Source organism: Sapajus apella, unplaced genomic scaffold, assembly GCF_009761245.1.
Source record: "Sapajus apella isolate SASKATOON/1434 unplaced genomic scaffold, GSC_monkey_1.0 scaffold99, whole genome shotgun sequence".
Classification (NCBI taxonomy): domain Eukaryota; kingdom Metazoa; phylum Chordata; class Mammalia; order Primates; family Cebidae; genus Sapajus; species Sapajus apella.
The window spans coordinates 313,447-340,853 of NW_022437039.1; the positions used below are offsets into that span (position 1 = coordinate 313,447).

Below are 27,407 nucleotides of genomic sequence, written 5' to 3' on the forward strand. Positions count from 1 at the left end.
AAAAAAAAAAAAAAAAAGAAATAATTTCCAACTTAAAATATCTTGAATACATTATGTGGGGCCGGGCGCGGTGGCTCACGCCTGTAATCTCACCGCTTTGGGAGGCCGAGGCGGGTGGATCACGAGGTCAAGAGATTGAGACCATCCTGGTCAACATGGTGAAACCCCGTCTCTACTAAAAATACAAAAAATTAGCTGGGCATGGTGGCACGTGCCTGGAATCCCAGCTATTAGCAGGCTGAGGCAGGAGAATTGCCTGAACCCAGGAGGCGGAGGTTGCAGTGAGCCAAGATCGTGCCATTGCACTCCAGCCTAGGTAACAAGAGCGAAACTCCATCTCAAAAAAAAAAAAAAAAAACATAAATGAGATACCATTTCACACACACTAGAATAACTATAATAAAAATATAATAAAGTGTTATTGGTGAAAATGTGGAGAAAATGAAACCCTCCTATATTGCTGGTGGGAATGTGCTATGGTCCAGCTATTTTGGAAAACAATTTGGCAGTTTCTCAACATAGTTACCATATGAACAAGCAGTTCAATTTCAAGGTATAAACTCAAAAGAAATGAAAATGTGTGTTCACACAAAAACGTGTTCACAGTAGCCTAAAAGTGGAAACAACCCAATGTCCCCAAACTGATGAGTGGATGAACAAGAAATAATATATACATGTAATCACATAATGCATTATTATTCAGTGATAAAGCATAAAGCATTGACACATGCTACATGAATGGACCATGAAAACATACTAATCTAACAAGTCAGTCAAAAAATCACATATTATATGATTCCACTTAACATCATATGTCCAGAATAGGCAAAATCATAGAGACAGAAAGTAGCTTAGTGGTTTACATGGGCTGGGGAATGAGGGAGAATCGGGAGCAACTGCTAATACATATGATAAAATGTTCTGGAATTAGATAGTGCTGATATATACACACAATGCATATACTAAGAAACACTTAATTTTTCACTTTAAAAGGGTGAATTTTATAGTATGGATTTAGATCTCCATGAAAATAACCACTAGGCAGAAACATTTTATTTGACAGATTCAAAAAGATCTAAAACAGTTATGTTTTTGTTTTCCTTTTTTTTTTTTTTTGAGACACAGTCTCGCTCTGTTTCTGAAGCTGGGGTGCAGTAGCACAATCTCGGCTCACTGCAGCCTCTGCCTCCAAGACTCAGGCGATTCTCCCATCTCAGCCTCGTGAGTAACTGGGACTACAGGTGCTCGCCACCATGCTTGGCTATTTTTTGTATTTTTTGCTAGAGACAGGGTTTTGCCATGTTGCCAGTCTGGTCTTGAACTTCTGGATGCAAGCGATCTGCCCACCTCTGACTCCCAAACTGTTGAGGTTACAGGCATGAGCCACTGCGTCCAGACTAAAACATATATGAAGAAGTACAGCAAACAATGAAGTTCAGTATCTAGATTCCAAATAGCAAGTATTCAAAGGAGCTGTACAATTTCCACAGAATGAAACAAAAAGCAGAAATTCTCATGGAAAAATTCACAGCCTCATTAACAGCTAATGAAATAAAACAGAAGTAAGGCATCATTACATCCCTATTAAATCAGCAAAAGCCTTTAAATGACAGTCATTGCTTTAGGCATGAAATATTTTTAAAATCTTTGCAAAGGATGTTATGGCAAATCATAGCATGCATTATCAGATATTTCACATTCAGGAACCATTTTAGGAATAACACAAGAGAAAAAATATGTATATGGTAAGGTGGTGGAAAGTATACACAAAGATGTTCATGGAAAGCTTATAACAAGGGAAAATTGGGAGTAACACAGGACCTGCCACAGGGAATGGCTAAGCATAGGTCACGTGAATTCTCCTGGCACGTGGGTTACTCTTGTAGAATGAAACTCCTTAATAAAAGCACAGCAAGTTTACCTGCTCTCATCATAGCCATGGCGTATCTGTGAGTCCAATCTAGACTCTAGCAGTGAAGATGGAGTTGGCATAGGAGTTTGAAATTTAATCTTCATTTGTTTTTTCTTCTCACACCCACCTTTTTTTGAAGATAAGGACTCACTCTGTTGCCCAGGCTGGATTGCATCTGAGCTCACTGTTGCAGCTTTGATCTCCTGGGCTCAAGCCATCCTCCCACCCCCATCCCTAGGCTAATTTTTGTATTTTTTGTAGAGATGGGTTTTCACCACGTTGCTCAGGCTGGTCTCTAATGATCCACCCACCTTTGCCTCCCAAAGTGCTGAGATTACAGGTGTGAGCCACCATGCCCGGCCCCTTTACATCTCTATAAACAAAGGACAAGCGGGATATGTGTAAAGTAGAAACTAATATTTCACAACCCACAGATTTTTCCATACAAACCAAGACAGAATAATCTGACACTTGGAATACATGCCAAATGTTTTTTCCATACAGTAGTCCCATCTGCTTCATGAAATGCATTTGGAAAAGGGAATTCCACAGTGATTGAGTGACAAATGCAAATGACTAGATTTCCTAAATTGTTTATTCATGAGGCCCAGTCAATACTCTTTAAGAATCATGGCTGGGCACGGTGGCTTACGGCTGTAATCCCTGCACTTTGGGAGGCCAGGGCGGGCAGATCACCTGAGATCAGGAGTTTGAGATCATCCTGGCCAACTTGATGAAACCCCGTCTCAACTAAAATTACAAAAAATTAGCCAGGCATGGTGGTGGGCACCTATAATCCCAACTAATTCAGGAGGCTGAGGCAGGAGAATCGCTTGAACCTGGGAGGTGGAGGTTGCAGTGAGCTGAGATGTTGCCACTGCACTGGACGACAGACCAAGATTCCATCTCAAAAAAAAAACAGGCCGGGCGCGGTGGCTCACGCCTGTAATCCCAGCACTTTGGGAGGCCAAGGCGGGTGGATCACGAGGTCAGGAGATCAAGACCATCCTGGTCAACATGGTGAAACCCCGTCTCTACTAAAAATACAAAAAATCAGCTGGGCATGGTGGCGCGTGCCTGTAATCCTAGCTACTCAGGAGGCTGAGGCAGGAGAATTGCCTGAACTCAGGAGGCGGAGGTTGCGGTGAGCCGAGATTGCGCCATTGCACTCCAGCCTGGGTGACAAGAGCGAAACTCCGTCTCAGGGCAAAAAAAAAACAACACACAAAATAAAGCTGGGTGCTGTGGCTCATGCCTATAATCCCAGCAATTTGGGAGGCCGAGGTAGGTGGATGACCTGAGGTCAGGCATTTGAGACCAGCCTGTCCAAGAAAGTGAAACCACATCTTTACTAAAAATACAAAAAATTAGCCAGGCATGGTGGCAGGAGTCTGTAATCTCAGCTACTTGGGAGGCTGAGGCAGAAAAATCACTTGAACCTAGAAGGCGGAGGGTCCAGTGAGCCGAGATCACACCACTGCACTCCAGCCCAGGCAACAGTGTGAGACTCCATCTCAAAAACAAACAAACAAAAAAGAATTATAGTTCATTAATCCAGGTACACAAATACTTCTATCCCAATCCAGTCTCGTGTTTCTCTAGGTACTCCCTGTCCTCAAGACAGAGGCAGCGACAACAAGGGGATATACCCTTGCCATGGGGTTCTGAGGGAAAATGACGGCCAAGTCTTCTGTTCAGGAGAGTGCCGTTCACCAAGGACAGGTTGTGCAACAACCCCATCCTTCCTCCTCTCAAATCCGTGGTGTGTCATCAGTACATGTCTTCACCTGGATTTGCCAATGTGTTCGTACCTAACTTACCTCTGCTATGATAAGGTAAGCTCCTTGGGCAGAGTAACTATTTTGTTATTCATTACATTTCCTATAGTAGCTGGCACCCAGTAGGTGTTCCATGACTGTTGAGTGTGTGAATGCAGGACAAAAGACTGGCAGCCGGAAGAGAGATGCGGTGTTGGGCATTCACTCAGGCCCCTGACCACCCACTGGACAGATAGTCAGAGGGCCTGTGTTCTTTCCCCCATCGTGTGTCCCAGGGCTGAAGACAGGTTGAAGGGGCCCAGAGAAAGAGCAACTGGAGAATGTATAGATGTGGGATCTGGCTGTCACATTGTAAAAGGAAATGTTTCCAACTCTGCAGTCCACAAAGATGCCCACACGCTTGGGAGCCTCCTTTATTACCAGGCGGGTCGGGGGAACACTGGACGCCTGGTACTCATTTTCCTTCATCATTATCACCACCCAGTAGCCTTTATCTGGCGACAGAGTTATGTTCCCTTTCTTGCCTATGGATGCCTCGCAAGCTCCCAGGACCCACCCTGTCTTGTCTCTGACCTCCACCTCCCAGTAATGGCGGCCGGAGATGAAGCTCGGAGAGCCCAGAGCAAGGATGCAGCTGTCAAATCTTTCAGGGCCATCAGGCAGCCTCTCCCACTTGTTTCCAAGTCTTACGCTCTTCAGATCATCAGAGAAGATGAGGTTGGGGTAAGCAGTTTCTGCATCCAGAATCATATTAACTGCAAAGAAAATTTGAACACCTAACTAGGGGTCCATGGGCAACATCCCCACAGGGTTCTCCCCACTTGCAGGAAACAAGGACAGGGGAGTTCTTCTGGAATATGGTGGGGGAGAGCACAGGGATCCGGCAGGCCAGCACTGCTCGCCTTGATTTGGGCACTTACCAGCATGTGCCTGAGCGCCAATCAGCTCTGGAACTATGGAGAAAAATGAGATAGGGAAAAAGTCCTGAGCATTCCCATTCAGAGGGGCTAAATTACACTATCCTGACAACAAGGAAAGACAAGGAACCCCTTGCTTAGGACCCTGTATGCTATGTTGGGTATAATCCCGTTCTTCCCAGGAACCCAGGTGGCATTGGGGACTGTGGTCTAAAGAGTCAACTCAGCCAATGAGTCAGGCACAGAGTGGGGGCCCTGCCGTGACCTTTCTCCTGCCTTGGCTCCAGGTAGGTATTTTTTTCTCTTCTAAAGAGTGCCCCTGAAGTCAACAGCACAAGGGAACATTGCAACAACCCCAGGCCAGCACACACCACCACTGCTGGACTCACCATTGAACATTTCCATTTCCAAACGCAGGGTTTCTAAAATGCGAGAAAGGGAGCAAAGAGAAGCTCGAGTTAGGTCCCTTGGCCAGGAGGAGACTGGGGAGAAGCTGAAAGCAGGTCAGCAAGACCAGGGGAGGAAGAGGAAAGTGAGGGGCTCTGTGCTATGTGGATCTTAGGGAAGAAGTTAGCATTCACCTCCAATATTCTCCCAAGCCCATCTACCTGAGAAGTACTTTGCGCTCTTCTCCATAAACTCTGACTTCTGGTGGAGCAGGTGGATTTTTTCTTTTATCTCTTGAGGAGTGGTCCACCGTTGAGGGACAGGCACCTTCTTGGCCCTAGAGACAAAAGACTGTTGACCAGAGAAGGCTAGAGAGAGAGGGCGGCCCAAGTACCCATGAGCTGGGAATGAGCCACATTCTCCACAGGGCACACCCAGCCCAGCCTGAGCTACACAAAGAAAAGTCTTCCCTGGATTCAGAGATCTAAATGCTGGTCCTCAACTCTGGCCACAGATTGGCATGTACTGGGGCGCTTTAAAAACATGGATATCAAAACCACAAGGAGTTTTCAGAATGGACTTAAAATGACATTGATATTATCTACCAGAATTATCTATGGCAAATTGATTATACTTCCCTAGTATTTTTCTTTCTGTTGAAATAAAAATGATAATTAAGGGGAAAAAACATAACAAAATACCACTTCACATCCATTAGGATGGCTATTATAAAAACAGCAACAAGAGGAGAAAACAGGCCAGGTGCAGTGGCTCACGCCTGTAATCCTAGCACTTTGGGAGGCAAAGGCAGCTGGATCATTGAGCCCAGGAGTTCAAAACCAGCCTAGGCAACATAGGGAAACCCTATCTCTATTAAAAATACAAAAAATTAGCCATGAGTGGTAGCACTTGCCTGTAGTCCCAGCTACTCAGGAGGCTAAGGTGGGAGAATCACCTAAGCCCAGGAAGTTGAGTTTGCAGTGAGCGGTGTCTGTGCTGCTGCTCTCCAGCTTGGGTAATGGGAGTGAGACCTTGTCTCAGGGAAAAAAAAAATGTCTGGGCGAGGTGGCTTAGGCCTGTAATCCCGGTACTTCGGGAGGCCAAGGCAGGTGGATCACTTGAGATCAGGAGTTCGAGACCAAAATGGAGAAACCCTGACTCTACTAAAAATACAAAAAATTTGCTGGTCATGGTAGTGGGCACCTATAATCCCAGCTACTCGGGAGGGTGAGGCAGGAGAGTCACTTGAACCCGAGAGGCGGAGGTTGCAGTGAGCCGAGACTGAGCCACTGCACACCAGCCTGGGTGGGCGACAGTGCGAGACTCTTGTCTCAAAAAAAAAAGAAAAAAAGAAAGAAAGAAATTCTGATACATGTTACAACATGGATGAAGCCTGAAGACATCATGCTAAGCGAAGAAGCCAGACACAAAAGGACACTGGGATTTTGTAAAGCTCCCAGTGATTTTAAGGCTTAGCCTCTTCTTGTCCCTTTCCTCCTCTTCCTGCTGAGTTTACCACAGCTCCACTCCAAACAAGCTCCCCAAGGCCACCAGCAGGCCCGTGGGGACAGTTTTCAGAAGGTGAATTGCCTGGGACACAGTCCACTCAGAGGGTTTCTTAGGAAGCCTCCATCCCATTTCAACAGGATAGGCTGAATTCACCCTTCCCAGTCTGCAGCCCCACACCTGGTCAGCCTCCCTGCTGACCAGATCCCCTTCTCCCTAAGCAAATCCAGAGAGGCTCTGGGAAGCTGCAGAAAAAGGGAGGAGTCTGGAGTCGCAGACTCCTCACCGTAGGTTGGGAACATCTCCCTCCCAGGTTGTAGGTTGGGAACGTCTCCCTCCCAGGTCCGTTCTAGGACTGTCTCCATCAAATGTTTCCTGCAAGACACCCAGGGTACACCACGGGACCTCTCTGTACCTGTGCAAGATGTCTCCAATGTCCTAGAAGAGAGAAAAAGGAAACTGTTTGTTACCAGGCTCCTAGAGGCTGTGTGGATTCCTGGCCTCTACTCCTGGGCTCCCGGACTTTTAGCTGCCCCCTGCACTTATACGGGGGCTCCCTGCCCTGGGGTGTCAGTGAGTGGAGCACCTCTCTTCAATTCTAATTCTAACCACAGGAATTCAGGCATCCCAGGTAGCGAGGCCTGAAAGGGAATGGCCCTCAAACCCTGCTAATCTCTTCTGGGCAATGGCAGGGATCCCCTGGATGCTGGGCCATCCTCGGCTCCTGTGAGACCTCATCAAAGGTGACTGGGCTCAAGAGGCATTGTGGGTCACCAAGATCAGGCCTTAGGGGACTCATCCACTGGCTCCAGCAGAGCTGATGGCAGAACTGGGAGCCTGAGGCATCCTGATGGGCACAGGGAGCCTGAGAAAGCTGGGCCCAGGCACACCCACCTGCAGAAGCTCCCATTCCGACTGGCACTGCTTAGCCTCCAGCTCCCCAATTAGCGTGTCAAGCAGGGCGATGTCTTGCGATACACAGGTGTCATATGCCTTCCTGAACTGCCCAACCGTCTGGCCCAGGTCCTCCAGTGAGGCCACAAAGAGATGCTCTTGCTGCTCCAGAAAGTGGTACAGCTGCTCCAGCTTCCTCTGTACCCGCTGCTTCAGCATTTCAGTTTGTTTCTGGGGAGCAGAGGATGGGGAGGTATGGGGGTCTGTGCTGTGGGTGGACATGTATGTCTGGGAACCCCCAGAAGCCCACCTCCTGAAGGTGGCTAAGAGGTGGGCTTCTTCTGCCTCTTGGAGGCCTAGATTCCAGAATAAGAGGCAATATTGGCGCAACCTTCCAGAACAGACTGAGCATGGCTTGGGCTAGCTATGGGAAAATGTCCTTGAACCTGGTGTTATGGCTTATCTGTGTCTCCTCCAAAATTTATATGTTGAAGCCCTAGCCCCCAGTCCTCAGAATGTGATCTTCTTTGGAGACAGAGTTCTTGCAGATGTAATTAGTTAAGATGTGGTCCCACTGGAGTTGAGTGGGTCCTTAATCCTATATAAACGTTGTCTAATAAAATGGGGAAATTTGGGCTGGGTCCAGTGGCTCATGTCTATAATCCTAGCACTTTGGAGGCCAAGGCAGGCAGATCACTTGAAGTCAGCAGTTCGAGACCAGCCTGGCCAACATGGGGAACTCTGTCGCTACTAAAAAGACAAAACTCAGCTGGGCATGGTGGCACATGCCTGTAGTCCCAGCAGCTTGGGAGACTAAGGCAGGAGAATCACTTGAACTGGGGAGGCGAAGGTTTGCAGTGAGCCGAGATCCCACCACTGCACTCCAGCCTGGATGACAGAATGAGACTCCATCTCAAACAAAGAAACGAACAGAAAACAAAACAAAACAAAACAAAAAAACAGGCTGGACCCAGTGGTTCACACCTGTAATCCTAGCACTTTGGGAGGCCAAGGCAGGTGGATGACCTGAGGTCAGGAGTTTGAGACCAGCCTGGACAACATGGTGAAACGCTGTCTCTACTGAAAATACAAAAATTAGCCAGGTACAGTGGCAGCCACCTATAATCCCAGCTGCTTGGGAGGCTGAGGCAGGAGAATCATTTGAACCTGAAAGGTGGAGGCTGCAGCAAGCCTAGATTATATCGCTGTACTCCAACCTGAGCGACAGAGCAAGACTTTGTCTTGGAAAAACACACACAAACACACAACACACATATACACACACACAAAGACACACAGACACTTAGGAGAATTTAAAGTTAAAAGTGTTATTGGCTGGGCACGATGGCTCATGCCTATAATCCCAGCACTTTGCAAGGCCAAGGAGGGCGGATTACCTGAGGTCAGGAGTTTGAGAGCACCCTGGCCAACATGGCAAAACTCTGTCTCTACTAAAAATACAATTAACCAGGAATGGTGGTATGCGCCTGTAATCCCAGCCACTCAAGAGGCTAAGGCAGGAGATCTGCTTAAACCCGGGAGGCAGAGGTGGCAGTGAGCCAAGACTGTGCCACTGCATTCCAGCCTGGCGAAAGAGCAAGACTCCATCTTAACAACAAAAGTGTTATCCTCCCCTTTCCTCAATCCCATCTTTCTGTGATAGTCATCCTTGTAGGTTGCTTTATACCATCTGTGGTAAGTATGAGAAAGCATGTCAGGATCCTCAGAGGTGACCCCTGCCTGCTGGGGGTGGTCTCCCTCTACAGGGATGAGCTCACCCTTGGCTGCTGGTTACCCCTCTGCCCCCTGAGAGCAGGTGGCCATCCCTGCTGCCCTGTGAACCATAGCAGAATCTCGGGGACCCCTGCTCACTCCTCCCACCCTCCTCCGGCCTTACCAGAAAGCTCACTGCATTCTCATTCCCATAGGATCGCTCCTCTTCCCCAGACTTTCTCAGCTTCTTCAGATACGTCAGCTGCTCCTGAATTTGCTCCTGGAAAAACAGCACTTTTGAAAAGCTTGAATTTGGCTCCTGCCATCTTTAGCTGGTGCCAGTTCTGGAGGGGAACATCTCCTTCTGGTAGCAAGGCTGAGGGTGCTGCTGTCAGTGGCACGGGGAGGGGTGCTCAGGAAAGAGGAGGAATGGCTGCACTGCCAAGGGCGGCAGAGCTGAGAGGCACTTCCTGTGAGTCTCTGGATTCAGCCATACCTGAAGCAAGTACCCCCTGGACCTCCGAGCAACATAAACCTGTAACTCCCCTCTTTGCTGGCCTGGTTTATATTGTGTTCTTGTCATTTCCAGCTCAAGTGTTCTGGCTAATATACCAACATTACAGAGTTTTTGGGGCAATGAAGCAAGGCCCGGTGTGCCTGTGTGCCGGGTAGAGAAGGGCCCACAGGCAAGGAGTGCCTACCTTGTGTTCCAGGGCGGCCTCCTCAATGGGGCACATTTGGTGGCCTCGGTGCTCCTGACTCATGCTGCAGATGAGGCAGATGGGCTCACCATGATCCTTGCAGAAGAGCAGCTGGACCTGCTTCAAGTGGCGCTTACACTGTGGCAGGGGCTGGGGGCTTAGGCTTCCTGTGCTCTTCCTTTCATTCGAGGCCTGGCACCGGGGACAGCCAGGTGAGCGGCTGCCTGAGGCCTCGGGGTGCCCAGAAGCTGCCTTGGGGCAGCTGCAGGAATCATGCAGGCAGGTACCACCAGCTGGGCCTCCTTCCTGGGCGTGGCAATGGGGACTCGCAGCCTTTGGTGGCCTTCCTGGGGACATGCAGTGGAAAAATCCCCTGAATAGCAAACCCAAGTTGTTTACACAGAGGTATCACCAAGTACAGTGGAGAGAGCCCTTGCCTGGCATGTGCAAGTGCTCAGTTAGACTCTGCCCACTCCCTAGCTTGTCCTCCCCTGACTTCCATCCAGCGGATCAGTAAACAGTCCACTGGGACTGAGAGCTACGAGCTAGGCCTCAGATATTCCTTAGACTTGGAATTCTTGGGCATTTATCCTAAAGAAAGACCCATGGCCTTGTGCTATTCTTCCTGCACAGACACGGATCTAGCAGGTGATACAAAGGAAAGAGACATTCCCACCAGTGTTTCTTTGCCACTTTAACCCATCCCTGGCTGCCCATAACATGAGTAGGGGCTTCCAGGGGACGGTGACTTGTGTGCCTCACTCCTAGATGGAGCCCAGCACCTAGAAGAGTACCTGACATATGTAAGTATTTGGAAAATGAGTGTTGAATGAAGGAATAAATGAACCACTGCTCACATCTGAGTTCAATAAGCATTAAATGAAAGCAAAGAAGGGGCTGGGTGGTTCATGCTTATAATCTCAGTAATTTGGGAGGCCAAGGTGGGAGGATCACTTAAGCTCAGGAGTTTGAGACCAGCCTGGGCAACATGGTCAGACCCCATCTCTACAAACAATTTAAAAATTAGCCAGGTGTGGTGGTGCACACCTCTAATCTCAGCTACTTGGGAGACTGAGACAGGAGAGTTGCTTGAGCCCAGGAGGTTGAGGCTGCAGTGAGCTAGGATTACACCATTGCACTCCAGCCTGGATAACAGAGTGAGATGCTGTCTTAAAAGAAAAAGCAAAGAAGGGGACATTATAGGGCTAAAGAGTGGAACTCATCATGAAGACATAACAGTTATGAATAGCTCTACCCCAGACTCTAATTGCAACTTCATAAGCAGACACACCAGGAGATATGAGAAGAAATAGAAACATAATCCTTCAGCCCCTCCTACCTCCTCACCTCACAGTGTCCCAGAAATTCACAGCACATCTGTAAACGAGACTGCTAGTAGTCTCCAGAAATGATTCTTCCCTCGTGATAGAATTCATTGTCCACACAGCTGCTTCCCCGCCTCCCAAGACTGGTTAAAAATACTCCCTTCTCACAGTGATCTCACAGCAATGTGTCATCATGGGGTTGAGACTCTACCATTTGCCTTTCTCTGGGCAGGGAGGAAAGCCTATTGGTTAAAGTCCTACGTATCTATCTTTTACTGCTGAGGTAGTCATTAAAATTATGTTTGGTTATGAATAATGGAAATGCCCAAATAACAGTAGCCTCAACAGGATAGAAGTTTGTGCCTTCTCTCACATATATGATACACAGGTGGTCCCAGGCAGATCCATAGGGCAGGACCCTGGGCTCCTGCTGTTGCTCTGCTCCACCAAGTTTGTCCTCAAGCTCGTGCTCTCAGAAGGTGACATCCTCATGCCAGGCAGCAAGATGGAGGAACAGAGGGGAATAGTATCCCTTAGGGAAGGCTCTAGAAGTTTCTAGAAGCTGCTTGTGACACCTCCATTTACATCCCTTTGGATATATTATGGTCAAGTAGCCACACCTAACTGCAAAGGAGGCTGAGAAATGCTGGGGGTAGTGGCTCACACCTATAATCATAGACGTTTGGGAGGCCAAGGCAGGTGGATCGTTTGAGCCCAGGAGTTCAAGATCAGCCTGGGCAACATAGCAAATCCCTAAATCTACATTTAAATAATAATAATAATAATAATAACCAGGTGTGGTGGTGAGCACCTATAGTCCCAGCTACTTGGAAGGCTGAGGTGGGAGGATCACTTGAACCTAGGAGGTCGAGGCTGCAGTAAGCTGTGATCACCCACTGCACCACTGCACTCCTGCATGGGAGACAGAGTGAAATTCTGTCTAAAAAAAAAAAAAAAAAAAAAAGGAAAGTGTGTTCCTGAATGCTGCCCCCACCATGAGTATGGAATTGTCACCTGAACAACACCAGTCCCCTCTAAACTGGTAGCATTTTTAAAAGTTTTTCTTTAGTCTCTTTACCTATAGGGACAGTTGCTTAAAAAAAAAAAAAAAAACAGACGACAGCCAGGCGTGGTGGCTCACGCCTGTAATCCCAGCACTTTGGGAGGCCGAGGCGGGTGGATCACAAGGTCAAGAGATCGAGACCATCCTGGTCAACATGGTGAAACCCCGTCTCTACTAAAAATACAAAAAAAATTAGCTGGGCATGGTGGCGCGTGCCTGTAATCCCAGCTACTCAGGAGGCTGAAGCAGGAGAATTGCCTGAACCCAGGAGGCGGAGGTTGCGGTGAGCCGAGATTGCGCCATTGCACTCCAGCCTGGGTAACAAGAGCGAAACTCCATCTAAAAAAAAACAACAGATGACAGCCAGGCATGGTGGCTCACGTCTGTAATCCTAGCACTTTGCGGGGCCAAGATGGGTGGATTGCTTGAGCTCAGGAGTTTGAGACCAGCCTGGGAAACATAGTGAAATCCGGTCTCTACTAAAATAAAAAAAAAAAAAATCAGCCAGGCATGGTGGCAGGTGCCTGTAACCCCAGCTATTCGGGAGGCTGAGGCACAAGAATTGCTTGAACCCAGGAGGCAAAGGTTGCAGTGAGCCGAGGTGCCACTGCACTCCAGCCTGGGAAACTGTCTCAGAAAAAAAAAAAAAAAAAAAAAAAAAAAAAAAAAAAAAAAAAATGGCCTGGAGCCTCCTGATCCCTTGCCAAAAACCAGAGGAAGTTAAGATCTGAGCAAAACCTGTGCAAATCAGAACAAGTGACCTCCAGTTACTTTTAGATCATTAACACATTATTATAAAGCCAAAAGCTCCTCCCCTAAAAGAAGATCACCAGGGTTTTGTGTCCATGCAAAGCAGGAAGAAGCACGCTGGGGACAGTGCCTGCATGTATGGAATCCTGACCTGGGCCTGCTTACCTACTTTCCTTCCTCTCTTTGGACTCTAAAATCCCCTTGCCTCCTGTTCCTGGTCAGCAGGTCAGGTGCCAGCAGAGGTGAGCTTCCCTTTTCCATTCTTTGGCCACTGAATAAAACCCGATTGCCTTTTTCAACTGGACGTTCTTTTTTTTTTTCTATTTTTTTTTCCTTTCTTCTTTTTTTTTTTTGAGATGGAGTTTCACTCTTGTTGCCCAGGCTGGAGTGCAATGGTGAGATCTCGGCTCACAGCAACCTCCGCCTCCTGGGTTCAAGTGATTCTCCTGCCTCAGCCTCCTAAGTAGCTGGGATTACAGCCATGACCACCACGCCCAGCCTCCAAAATGTTTAGAGACAGGATCTTGCTGTGTTGCCCAGGCTGGAATGCAGTGGCACGATCTCAGTTCACTGCAGTCTGGAACTCCCTGGCTCAAGCAATTCTCCTGCCTCAGCTTCTCGAGTACTTAGAATTACAGGTGCATGCCACCACATCCAGCTATTTTTTTTTTTTTTTTAGTTTTGTAGAGATGGAGTCTGGCTACGTTTCTCAGGCTGGAGTGCAGTGGCACCACCTCAGCTAAGCATAGCCTTGAACTCTCCCTGCTCAAGCGATCCCGAGTAGCTGGAACTAAAGGCAAGTGCCATCATTGCTTTTTTTTTTTTTTTTTTGTAGAGATGGGTCTCACTGTGTTGCCTTGCCTAGCCTAGCATGGAACTCCCGGGGTCAAGAGATCCTCCTGCCCTGGCCTCTTTAAGCTCTGGGATTACAGGCGTGAGCTACCGCGCCCTGCCCAAACTTTGGGTTATTTATTTATTTATTTTTATTTTTTATGGAGTTTCACTCTTGTTGCCCAAGCTGGAGTGCAATGGCACAATCTAGGCTCACTGCAACCTCTGCCTCCTAGGTTCAAGTGATTCTCCTGCCTCAGCCTCCCATGCAGCTAAGAAAACAGGCGCGCACCACCACGCATCGCTTTTTTTTTTTTAGTAGAAATGAGATTTTACCATGTTAGCCAGGCTGGTCTCTAACTCCTGACCTCAGGTGATCCATCTGTCTCGACCTCCCAAAGTGCTGGGATTACAGATGTGAGCCACCGCGCTGGGCCGGTTTTTATTTTTTAAATTTTATATATAGAGATGAGGGGTCTCACTATGTTCACCAGAGTGGTCTCAAACTTCTGGCCTCCAGCGATCCTTCCACCCAGGCCTCCCACAGCGCTGGGATTACAGGCATGAGCTATTACGCCCGGACAGTTGTTCTTTCTCTGGGGCCCATATAAATTAAAGTAGGGAAGGAACACAATTTACCGTTGACCAGACATTCTGGATTCTCAGAGCCTTTCCCCAGGTCCACAGACACCCCTCCATCCGGAGTGGACCCTGCCTGGGAGGCAGCTGCCAAGTCTGGATTCACAGCTCTCGTTTCCTCCAGAGTCAGGAGAATTTCTGGATTTGGGGGCGCCTTCTCCCCTGTAGAAACGGTGAACTCAAGGCTTTTAGGCCGCTTCTTTCCTGAGGGCTGGCACACTTCGTAGGCCCTGCACTCCTTCCGCCCCGGCGTGCCACCCGCCAGCCCCTGGAGCCTCCCCGCGGAGCTGGCGTTCCTGCGCAGCTGGACCTTGGCTTGGACCCCCTCGCGCGCTCTGCTGGGGCTTCTCCCGCTGGTCAGGGCAGGGCTCCGGGTCCGGGTCCGAGGCTTGCCCTGCGTGTCCAGGCCCTCAGAGGTGATCTCTCTGTTTTTGTCCAGGGCCTTCCTCAGCAGCCCTCTTCCTGCCTCGGGCTGGGGGCACCGCGGGTTGGTGGCACCGTCCCCGCACTGCCTAGGGCAGCTCCTCTCCTTCCCCTCTGGGAGGTCGTCTAGAGTCTTCAGGCTCCTGGGCTCAGGCTTCAGGCTCCTAGAGTCTTCAGCGCCCAGGGAGCTGACCGCTGCAGAACCGTCTGTGTTGCTTTCTTGTGTGGAATATTCTGAAAGGACAACCAGATGCAAAGTCATGAAGCTGTCTCCCAGGTTTAGGGCCCAGGATTCAGGGAAGAGGGAGGACAGAGAATCCCCTCGGATATTAAAGTTTAGAAATTGAGGAACGCGCATGATGGCTCGCGCCTGCAATCCCAGCACTTTGGGAGGCCGAGGCCTGCAGATTACGACGTCAGGAAATGGAGACCATCCTGGCCAACATGGTGAAACCCCGTCTCTAAAATACAAAAAATTAGCCAGGCGTGGTGGCTCGTGCCTGTAGTCCCAGCTACTTGGGAGGCTGAGGCAGGAGAATCATTTGAATCTGGGAGGCGGAGGTTGCAGTGAGCCGAGATCTCACCACTGCACTCCAGCTGGGAGACAGAACAAGATTCCATATCAAAAAAGAAAAAAAGAAAGAAATTGAGGAATAAAATAGGCTGGGCCATGGTGTCTCACACCTGTAAAACCGGCACCTTGGGAGGCTGAGGCAGGAGGATCACCTGAGGTCAGGGATTCAAGACCAACAGGGTGAAACCCTGTCTCTACTAAAAATACAAAAAATTGGCTGAGTGGGGTGGCACATGCCTTTAATCCCAGCTTCTCTGGAGGCCAACATGGGAGGATCATTTGAGGTCAGAAGTTCAAGACCAGCCTGGCCAAAAATGGCAAAACCCTATTTCTACTAAAAATATGAAACAGCAGACGCAGGTGCACACCTGTAGTCCCAGCTACTCAGGAGGCTGAGGCAGGAGAATCTCTTGAGCCCGGGAGGTGAAGGTTGCAGTGAACCAAGATGGCGCTACTGCACTCCTGCCTGGGCGACAGAGCAAGACTCCGTCTCAAAAACAAAAGTTGAGGACTTTGTAGTCAATGGCAGTTAATTACCGTTTAGTAAGAACATGCTTAATGTAGCTATATATTTCTCTCTCGCTTCCTTTATTTTTTGAGACAAGGTCTCACTCTGTTGCCGTGTTGTGATCACTGCAACCTCTGCCTCCCAAGCTCAAGAGATCCTCCCACCTCAGCCTGTTTTCTGTTTTCTCAATAGCTGAGAATACAGGTGCATGCCACCACCCCTAGCTAATTTTTTTGTATTTTTGGTAGAGACAGGGTTTCACCATGTCACCCAGGCTGGTCTCGAACTCCTGAGCTCAAGCAATCCACACACCTTAACCTCCCAAAGTGCTGAGATTACAAGTGTGAGCCACCGCACCTGGCCTAATATATCTGAAATGGTACTTTTCAAACGTTTTGAGGAGGAGAATTCGTTTCAAATAAGATCTTACACAGATCAGCAAAACCCAGATTATACGTTTTAAAAATAAAAATAGGTCGGGAGTGGTGGCTCATGCCTGTAATCCCAGCACTTCAGGAGGCCAAGGCAGGAGGATCACTTGTGGTCAGGAGTTCGAGACCAGCCTGGCCAACATGGTGAACAGCAGTGAGAAGATTATATACCAACCCTGTTCATATGATTGGGTAGTGATCCCTTTTTGCTAAGCTAGAGATATTCATCTGCTATGACTATTAATCATAAATGAAGTGAAGTCTCAAAGAACAGGTGCTCCAGTTCCCGCCTTTCCTGATCCTGACCTGCTTTTTAAAAAGCCCACTAGAGACCGGGCATGGTGGCTCACGTCTGTAATCCCAAAACTTTGGGAGGCCGAGACGGGCAGATCATGAGGTTAGGAGTTCAAGACCAGCCTGACCAACATGTGAAACCCCATCTCTACTGAAAATACAAAAATTAGCTGGGTGTGGTAATGCACACCTGTAATCCCAGCTACTCAGGAGGCTGAGGCAGGAGAATAGCTTGAACTCAGGAGGCAGAGGTTGTGGTGAGCCAAGATCGTGCCACTGTACTCTAGACTGGACAACAGAGGGAGACTCCATCTCAAAAAAAAAAGAAAAAACATTAGGAGCCTTAAGGAAGTTTACTAACCCAGTTCCAAAGTCCAGAGTGAAGGAAAGGACGTTCCTGAACTGAAGTCACCTGGGTGTTGGTAGACCTAGGACTCCCAACCCCCAAGTCAGAGTGAGCTGCTCTGAGCTCCTGGTCCCCTCTCCCACAAAGCAGCCAGCTCTCAGTGCTGGGTGAGGAGGAGGCCGTGACCTGCTTACCCTGAACAGCCGCCCTGTGGAGCTCTTCGGCCAGCAGGCGCTGGTTCATGGCCCGCAGGACCTGCAGGGTCAGCCGCACAGCGTACTCCTCCCCATAGTAGGTAACTAACAGAGTGGCCATCTTCACCGGCCTGGCTGTCTGGATCTGCCCCCGGGGAATCCGGGAGTGCTCTTTCTCCACACTGGTGTTCTGCAGCTTGAACTTGAACTTCTCAAAGTCGTAAGGCACCAGCTCCTCCAGGGTGGACAGCAGATGGTCACTAGGCGTCTTGGCCATGGCGCTGAACTGGAAAGGCTGGAACCAGCTGTCTGGCTTCTGGCAGGAGAAGCCTCTGTCCTTTGTGAGCAAGAAAAGGCAGCTTGTGAAATACCGGAAAAGGCACAGGAAATGCTCTGTGTCTTGGTGGGAAATGAGACTAAGGGTAAGGGTGTGTCCATGCTGGCTGTGTTCTCTTCTCACAGGTTCAGAGGATTTTCCAGCTGGGAGGGCACAATGACTTGCCAGACATGTGCGCCCACATCCTCTTGACCCCTGGACCTCACCTCCACACTAGACCACAGACAGGTGGGCAAGTCTGCAAGGGAAGGTCTGGGACTAGATTGCAGACACCCGCTCCAATCTCCCTTCCTGCCAGGATCTGGGGCTGGCAAAGCAGGTGAGTGGGAACAGAGAGGACCATGCTGAGGTCCAGCCACACTGGTCAACTGTCCTCCTAGAGACTTGGGGTTTCATGGACCCTCCAAAGCCAATGGCACAGGACAGGGGGAAGGGGTCAGCAGTGCATACAGCCCCCTGAGCTTTGCTTTTCCTGGCCCAAGAAGGCAAGTGAAACCAGAAGGGAATTGCCAGGGATGTAACTCTCGCCACATCATCACCCCTGTTTATCCAGTTCCAGCTGTTGGTTCTTCCAGCAACATGAAGGGCTTGAAAAGCAATGCCCGGACCACCAGTCTGACTCATCTGTTCCCAGAGCGGATTTGGTCCTCGCTCCCTGGAGCCAGAATGCTCTTCCGTGCACATTCATTGAACATTCTAGACACTGTGCCAGGATGCTGGAGCTACAGGGGTAAAAAGGCACAGGTGTCCTTCAGCTCACAGTCTGATGCAGGGCCCCAGAGGTGGCTCTGAAGCTAACAGAAGTTACATGTGGGGGGTCGGGCACGGTGGCTCATGCCTGTAATCCCAGCACTTTGGGAGGCCGAGGCGGGTGGATGACCTGAGGTTGGGAGTTCAAGACCAGCCTGGCCAACATGGTGAAACCCCATCTCTACTAAAAATACAAAAATTAGGCCGGGCGCGGTGGCTCAAGCCTGTAATCCCAGCACTTTGGGAGGCCGAGGCGGGTGGATCACCAGGTCAAGAGATCGAGACCATCCTGGTCAACATGGTGAAACCCCGTCTCTACTAAAAATACAAAACATTAGCTGGGCGTGGTGGTGCGTGCCTGTAATCCCAGCTACTCAGGAGGCTGAGGCAGGAGAATTGCCTGAACCCAGGAGGCGGAGGTTGCGGTGAGCCGAGATCGCGCCATTGCACTCCAGCCTGGGTAACATGAGCGAAACTCCGTCTCTCAAAAAAAAAAACAAAAAAACAAAAATTAGCCAGGTGTGGTGGTGTGGGCCTGTAATAAGGAGGCTGAGGCAGGAGAATTGCTTGAACCTGGGAGGTGGAGGTTGCAGTGAGCTCAGATTGCAGCACCATTACACTCCAGCCTGGGTGACAGAGCAAGACTCTGTCCCAAAATAAATAAATAAGTTACATGTGAGGTGAACTGACTCCTCAGTTACCTACTTCTGATCTTTGCATAACTTTTTTTTTCTTTTTTGAGACAGGGTCTTGCTTAGTCACTCAGGCTGGAGTGCAGTGGTGGGATCTCAGCTCACTGCAACTTCTGCCTTCTGGGCTCGAGTCACCCTCCCACCTCTGCCTCCAGAGTAGCTTGAACTATAAATACATGCCACCACGTCTGGCTAATTTTTGTAGTTTTTATAGAGACAGGCTCTCACTATGCTGCACAGGCTGGTCTTGAACTCCTGAGCTCAAGCGATCCACTCACTTTTGCCTCCCAAAGTGCTGGGATTACAGGCATGAGCCATCACACCAGCCAGAAGTTTTGTTAATAATGCATTTTACGCCGGGCGTGGTGGCTCAAGCCTGTAATCCCAGCACTTTGGGAGGCAGAGGCGGGTGGATCACGAGGTCAAGAGATCGAGACCATCCTGGTCAACATGGTGAAACCCCGTCTCTACTAAAAATACAAAAAATTAGCTGGGCATGGTGGTGCGTGCCTGTAATCCCAATTACTCAGGAGGCTGAGGCAGGAGAATTGCCTGAACCCAGGAGGCGGAGGTTGCGGTGAGCCGAGATCGCGCCATTGCACTCCAGCCTGGGTAACATGAGTGAAACTCCGTCTCAAAAAAAAAAAAAATAAATAATGCATTTTACCCTCTGCACCAGCCACCACTTGCTTTATAAACACTACCTCCCAGAATCTCTGCAGCATTCTACAGGGCTGGGTTTGTCATTCATCCCCCTGTGCAACCAAGAATCTGTAACTTAATGACGCCCAGAGCCAGGATCCAAACATTCATCACTTCACAACATCATCCCCTGCGTGACAATAATTTATGATTTTACTACCCATGACTACCCATGGATGTCACATTTCCAGCTGGCCATTGAGGTCCAGGATGGGTCACTTCCACAGGTCAGTCACAACATTCTGATACCTAGCTGAACAAACAACTCTGAGTGTGAGCACCTCTGTGTGTGCCCAGCCTGCGATTCAAGGCTTTGATGAGCTCTGGTTGGTTGAATTTAACTTATTGTCCAGCCGGTCTACCAGTTTTCTATCTCACAGAATATTTGATCTTTTGCTTTGTTTTCTTTTCTTTCTTTCCTTTTTTTTTTTTTTTTAAAGACAGTTTTGCTGTTGCCCAAACTGGAGTACAAGGGTGCAATCTCAGCTCACTGCAACCTCTGCCTCCCGGGTTCAAGCAATTCTCCTGCCTCAGCCTCCCAAGTAGCTGGGATTAGAGGCACGCACCACCACACCTGGATAATTTTATATTTTTAGTAGAGATGGGTTTCTCCATGTTGGTCAGGTTGGTCTTGAACACTCCCCACCTCAGGGGATCCACCTGCCTCAGCCTCCCAAAGTGTTTGGATTACAAGCGTGAGCCAATGCCTTCAGCCTGCTTTGTTTTCATAGCTGATAATAAACATGCAGTTCACTAGATCCTTCTGATCTGTAACCCCCAAACCCAACATCTTCCCTAAAGAGTAGGTGAATTGGGCCAGGTATGGTGGCTCACACCTGTAATCCCAGCCCTTGGGAGGCTGAGGCAGAAGGATTACTTAAACCCAGGAATTCAAGATTAGCCTGGGCAATATAAGGAGACCCCACCTCTACAAAAAATAAAAAAAATTACCTGGGTGTGGTGGCACACACTGGTGGTCTCTGCTGCTCAGGAGGCTGAGGTGGGAAGATTGCTTGAGCCTAGGTTGAGGCTGCAATGAGCTATGATTGCACCACTGCACTCCAGCCTGGGTGACACAGCAAAACACCCAGTCCCAAAAAAGAAAAATAAAGGGAGTGAACTGAAATGCACATTAATGGTACAGACAGCAGATTTTTTGAATTTTTAGGCTGGGCCCGAAGAAGGGTGTTGACTGGGGTATCACTGGGACCAGCACTTGTCCCTGACTCTGGATGGTGGGAAACCAGCCCCTCCCAGGCAGACTCCCAGATGGAGAAAGATGAGATTCTGTAGTGACGCTATGGGTGCTGTGGGATCCCATCTTGACTGGTCAGAAAATTTCTCAGAGCTGAGACCAAAACCCCATGACAGAATTGGGCAGGGAACGGGACTTTCCGGTTTAAATCAGGACATTTTGCAATTGTGGTGACACTTTTTGCAACAGAAAGAGTTCTGAGGCGGGACTTCTAGAAGGCAATGTTTTGATGCCACTTGGGAGTTTCTAGGGCAAGAAAGGCTCACAAAGCTTTTGTTTGTGGGGGGGGATCCAGTAATTTATTACAGTGAAAATACAATTATTGCCCTTGTAATGTCATTTAAGTGTTTAATAATCAAAGTGGAATGGTCATGGGCTCTCTTTTGTGCCCTTGCCATTGGATGTGTGACTTTATATCAAGCCCAACAAAGTTGCTGCAATGGGTCTACTCTCTGCTGTTATTCCTGGGTAATGTGCAGCTCAGACACCATGACCTTCACTCCATTCCTGGTCACCAGGGCTTTCACTTTCTATGGCATTTACTTCTGCACATTTGGGGATTTAAAAAAAATGAAGATTGTGTTATTTTCATAATAAGCAAAAAAGATAGCTTTAAAAACTATTTCAGGCCGGCCACAGTGGCTCATGCCTGTAATCCTAGCATTTGGGGAGGCCGAGGTGGGTGGATCACTTGAAGTCAGGAGTTTGAGACCAGCCTGGCCAACATGGCAAAATCTTGTCTCTAATAAAAATACAAAAATTAGCCAGGTGAGGTGTCATGCACCTGTAATCCCAGCTACTCCAGAGGCTGAGGCAGGAGAATTGCTTGAACCTGGGAGGCGGAGGTTACAGTGAGCTGAGATTGCACCACTGCACTCCAGCCTGGGTAACAGAGCAAGATTCTGAAGAAAAAAAAAAAAAAAAAAAGGTATTTCATAATGAGCTTAACTTCTAAAGGAGTATCAGTTATATGCTCTTAAACCATCACGATAAAGGAGGTGTATAATATTGAAATATAATAGATCTGTTGTTGACATAATGGACAGAGCTGTTTAGAAGGTTGTGGAAGATTTCCCATGTTGATTTGGAGTGGAGAATAATGAATCCCACTGTGACACAAACTCCTCCATACTACCGGTAAATTTAATTTTAAGGGAGAGATCTGAGCCTTTGAGAGGCTAATCATTCAAATTTTAAGTGAATTTCCAGGCACCGAACTATATTCTAAGACACTTTGCTTAGAATCACTCCACAGTCCTCTCTGGGGTGAGCAAGCTGGAAAGAAAGGCCCCTTGGTCATCCATGGCTTGTCTGTCAGCTGGCCCCTGATCACAGTGATAGCTGTCACTTCAGTGCTGAGATTATGTTTTGTACAGCACAGTCCTTGATAAATAAAAAATTCAGAAACCTAAAGGGTTAATGATTTGTTTTAAAAGGTCAAGTGTAAACGTTGCTGTGCCATAGGGGCTCCATCAAAAATCAAACCATACTTTGGTGCACTAAAATGCCTATGTCAAAATGGCCAAAAAAAAAATGGTTGCCTTGCTGGGCGCGGTGGCTCACGCTTGTAATCCCAGCACTTTGGGAGGCTGAGGCAGGCAGATCACCTGAGGTCAGGCATTCGAGACCAGCCTGACCAAAATGGAGAAACCCAACCTCTAATAAAAATACAAAATTAGCCGAGTGCTGTGGCACATGCCTGTAATCCCAGCTACTCGGGAGGCTGAGGCAAGAGAATTGCTTAAACCTAGAGGTTGCGGTGAGCCGATATGGTGCCACTGCTCTCCAACCTGGGCAACAAGAGTGAAACTCCATCTCAAGAAAAAAAAGAAAGGGAAAAAGAAAATGGTGGCCTTGAACCATCGCAGATGGCTACAGGCAGGGTGCTGGACATGGGCCTGGCCCACAGTCTGAAGGGTAGGCAGGTGGTTTACCATGGCTGAAGCCAAAAACGACAGGTTGTCAAAACACAAGTCAAGCTTCGAAAGTCTGTGATGTCCTAGACCACAGGCCCAGCATTTTACACACATGCTCTCATTTGAGGCTCACTTAGGCTTGTGAGGAAAATACTATTTTTTTGATAGATGAGGAAACTTAGGCTTAGAGGTAGGTGACCAACACATCTTGCCTGGGACCAAAACCCAATTTGCCCAGTTTTAGCACTGAAAGCCTAGTTCTGGGAATGACCTCAGTCCTGAGAAATTGAGACAGCTGTCCACCCTGTTTAGATGGGTTAATTGATATGTTAAACATATAGCTAGAAAGAGACACCGCAAGGCCATTCATTTACTTATACTTACAGAGAACCCGCTGTATGCCAGGTGCTATTCTAGGTAGTATGGATACAGAAGTGAACAGAAGAAAATTTCTTGCAGAGCTCACATTCTTTTTTTTCCTGATAAAAATGCCCTTCAGAAGAGCCCACATTTTTTTTTTTTTTTAAGATGGTATTTCACTCTGCTGCCCAGTGGTGCAATCATGCCACTGCAATCTCCACCTCCAAGGTTCAAGTGATTTTCCTGCCTCAGCCTCCTGAGTAGCTGAGATTACAGGCGCCCGTGACCACCATGCCTGCCTAATTTTTGCGTTTTTAGTAGAGGCGGGGTTTTACCATGTTGGTCTCGTACTCCTGGCCTCAAATGATCTGCCTGCTTTGGCCTACCAAACTGCTGGGATTACAGGTGTGAACCACCGCGTCTGGCCCACTCAGAAGAGCCCCCTTTTTTTTTTTTTTTTTTTTTTTTTTTTTTTAAATACAAGTCTTGCTCTGTTGCCCAGGCTGGAGTGCAGTGGCACTGTCTCAGCTTACTGCAACCTCCGCCTCTCAGACTCAAGTGATTCTTCTGCCTCAGCCTCCTGAGTAGCTGGGATTACAGGCACCCACCCCCATGCCTGGCAAGTTTTTGTATTTTTATTAGAGATAGGGTTTCATCATGTTGGCCAGGCTGGTCTCAAACTCCTGACCTCAGGTGATCCACCTGTCAGCATCCCAAAGTGCTGGGACTACAGGTGTGGTTCACTGCACCTGGCCTGAGCCTACATTCTTATAGGAAAGTGTAAACTGATATAAACAAATACATAATGTATACAGAAGTGATAAGGAAGTTGGAGGAAAAATAGCAGAATAATAGGGTTAGTGAGTGCAGGGAATTTGTTTCATCTTTTATTTTTATTTTTTTTTTGAGACAGTCTCACTCTGTTGCCCAAGCGGAGTGCAGTGGCATGATCTCGGCTCACTGCAACCTCCACCTCCCAGGTTCAAGTGATTCTCCTGCCTCGGTCTCCCAAGTAGCTGGGATTACAGGTGCACAGCACCACACCTGGATAATTTTTATATTTTTAGTAGAGACGGGGTTTCACCATGTTTGTTGGTCAGGCTGGTCTCAAACTCCTGACCTCGTGATCCGCCCGCCTCGGCCTCCCAAAGTGCTGGGATTACAGGCCTGAGCCACCGTGCCCAGCCCTGCGTTTTCTCACCAACTACGAAGCAGCACTGACACTGCCCCCTTTGAGGTTCCGTTTGTTGAATCCTGTCCTCTAAGGTGCTGCCCACTTCCTCTCCCCGCCCCGTGCTTATGTCATTCCCACTCATCACCTTGTTTTGCAACTGTTTACGAGTCTGGAAGCTCCACGAAATGTGGGAAATACGAGACTCAAATACTTGGGGCCATGTGACGTGGGAAAGTTAGTTCATGTTTCTGTTTCCGTTTCCTACCAAATGCGTTGCTCCGGCAATTCGGAGAGGTAACCGTGTCGGGCACCGCGGGAGGAACCGCCAGTTGCGTCCTCGGACGTCCGCAGAGCCATGGCACGACTGTCAGGGGCGCGTCTGTGGGGAGGAGGAGGTCCCGTCCCCGCACAGCCGTTCCCTCCAGGACTCCTCCCGCCGATGCCCAGCGAACCCCAAGCCAGAGCGGAGGGCGGCGCCACCCCGGGGGTCTCTGGTCCGGCAGCCCCTCTCTGGCCCTTCATCCCGAGGAGAAGGGGCCTGGGGAAGAAGACATGCTGGAAGAGCGACCGAGGATAAAGAGGAAGTGTCCGCAGGGCGCCAGGACGCGCTGGGGTCAAGCGAGACACGACCTGCGCCTAATTCCCACCGGGGTCCGGTGCTGACTGAGGGAGGGCCGGCCCCACGGCAGCGTCTGCCGAGGGGCTCATAGAAGGCGCGACGGACACGCCAGACGGACCCCCGACGCCCCGCCCTCACGCATGCACTTGCGCGGACCACTCCCAGAAACACGTCTCCCAGAGTGCCCCGGGAGCACGCGAGCCAGTTGGAGAGCGGATGGACTGGAACCCGTGTCTCCGAGGTCTCCGAGTCGCAGCGCCGTTGGTGTGATTGGCAACCACGACAGCCTATAGCTGCTTTTCGCCGGAGTTGCCGCGCGCCGTATATCGGGAAAGAGTTGTTGCAGTCTTTGGTATCCCGGGCGCGGCGCGGCGAAGTGGAGTTGGCGTTTCCTGGCGTCAGGCGGCCCACGGGAATGGGACGTCCCGGGGCTGTACTGACCCCAAAAGCCTTCCACCCTTTATTAGCCTGTCGCCCTTCTTCATTTATGTTTACAGCAAATACTTTCCGAGTGCCTGCTGTGTCCCACTTACTGTGCCACGTGCGAGTGTGCACGTGTCGGGCAAGACCCCTGTTCCAAGGAGGCCGAGAACAGAGAAACGGTAGTTACCAGTTATGACAAAAGCTGTGAAAGGAACAGATATTTCAGCCCAACAGCAGCATTACCGTTTTCTCAATCAGCAGAGGCAGGCTAGAGCAAGGATTCTCAAACTCTCTACCCCCTCAGAACCCTGGAGTACAGTTTCCTTTGGAAAAATCTACTAACATGAGCCAGAGAGGTAATGGTTTGGCTCAGAGAAAGCACATGCATCTGGTTTCTTATTTCAGGAGCTTCATAGGCATAGCCCTCTTTCCTCCTCCCCACCTCCCCCAACTAATGCCAGACCAGTCACTACTTTTTAAGTGTTTTACGTATTGAACCGTCAAGAAGGATTTCCTTTGATCCAACCGTATTGCAGCCCACAAAAAATCTTGGAAAACCAGCTAGATGGTCTGTTTTTCTAGGTCCTACATTCTATTGAAGTTCTATCCGTCAAGACTGTTGTCTTCAGGTAAGCATAAGGAGGCTGTATTCACCTTCATGGTAGTCTCAGGGGCACTTTCGTACACATATCATAGTGATAATCCTAGAACACTTCCCCGCCTGCCACACTTGCCATTTAGTCAGAAACTATAAATCCCTTAAATGTCTGTCACCAGAGCACTGGCTGAATAAGTTTTGGTAAATCCATTCCATGGACTACACTGCATCCACTGAAAACAGTGCAGTGAATTTCTGTGTGCTAATGTGCAAAGATGGTCTATGTATTATTCAATGGAAAAAGCACGTTTGCAGTACAGTGAAGATAGTATGATCCCATATTTGTAAATAACAACAACAACAAAAAAGTTAAAATTTATCTGGAGGGAAACGAAGAAATAAATACAGCTGGCCGAGCGTGGTGGCGCACGCCTGTAATCCAAGCACTTTGGAGGCCAAGGCGGGTGGATCACCTGAGGTCGGGAGTTCAAGACCAGCCTGACCAACATAGTGAAACCCCATCTTAAAAGAAAAGAAACAAATATGGCTACCTCTAGAGAGTAGAATTGGGTGTAGGAGTTGGCCTCAAGCAATTCCCTGCCTCAGCCTCCCAAGAAGCTGGGATTACAGGCACCCGCCATCACGCCCGGCTAATTTTTTTGTATTTTTAGTAGAGATGGGGTTTCACCAGGCTGGTCTTGAACTCCTGACATCGTGATCCACCTGCTTGGCCTCCCAAAGTGCTGGGATTACAGGCGTGAGCCACTGTGCCCAGCTGTTTTAATTTTTTTCAATGAGCATTTTAAAGTTTTATGACTCATGAAACATAGCCCACAAATACATGCTCAGTGTGAAATAATAAAGCAAAATAAAATATGGCAAGCTAAATTTTAGAGGAGAAACTTCATATTTTGCTCCATTACTTTTATAACAGAAAATTTTACAAATTTATTGCCTGGGACTTTGTTTCACTGGGGTGCATAAGATTAGGCAAATGATTTTTAAAAGCAGACTTTCCTCATAGAGAAAAAATATTAGAGGTTTCCAAAGTAGAATGAGTTTAAATTAGCAAGTCAAATAAGGAACCTTGAGCTAGTACTGAACGAAACACATCCCAGACCTATCTCCTAACACATACATACACACACACACACATATACACACTCTGCAGGCATAAAATTTATGTAGACAGACTGTTCTTTAGGGCATAATTGTCTCATGCCTCAATTCCCCTGAAGCTCCAGAGCAGAAACTGAAATTTTAAAAATGCGATTGAGGTAAGCTGAAATGACTAAGAGGCCATTCGCCCAAGAAAGCTTTGGTTCTTTGAAACAAAGACAGTGCCAAGGCACGTATCTCAGCCAACCTCATGTGATATTTCTCTTACTGTCCTGC

General features: G+C 48.6%; 1 protein-coding gene and 1 pseudogene across 4 annotated transcripts; one reads left to right on the forward strand and one right to left on the reverse strand.

Annotated features, from left to right (window-relative positions):
* Positions 1-3,333: 3,333 nt before the first annotated feature.
* On the reverse strand, positions 3,334-24,781 carry MEFV (MEFV innate immuity regulator, pyrin). Of its 4 annotated transcripts, none has more exons than XM_032257907.1 (11): positions 24,638-24,781; positions 17,187-17,523; positions 14,417-15,073; positions 9,809-10,155; positions 9,292-9,387; positions 7,395-7,625; positions 6,916-6,938; positions 5,216-5,331; positions 4,997-5,029; positions 4,611-4,643; positions 3,334-4,445 (listed from the first exon to the last, which is right to left on the reverse strand). In XM_032257907.1, the coding sequence occupies exons 2-11, from the start codon at positions 17,461-17,463 to the stop codon at positions 3,892-3,894; spliced, it is 2,367 nt and encodes a 788-aa protein (XP_032113798.1). In that variant the 5' UTR covers positions 17,464-17,523; positions 24,638-24,781; the 3' UTR covers positions 3,334-3,891. The 4 variants fall into 4 exon arrangements, with proteins under 4 accessions (XP_032113798.1, XP_032113795.1, XP_032113796.1 ...); XM_032257904.1 differs by having other exon boundaries at positions 17,187-18,245; positions 24,518-24,649; XM_032257905.1 differs by lacking the exon at positions 24,638-24,781 and adding an exon at positions 24,518-24,606 and having other exon boundaries at positions 17,187-17,761.
* On the forward strand, positions 17,462-26,710 carry LOC116536204 (annotated as a pseudogene).
* The last annotated feature ends 697 nt before the right edge of the window (positions 26,711-27,407 follow it).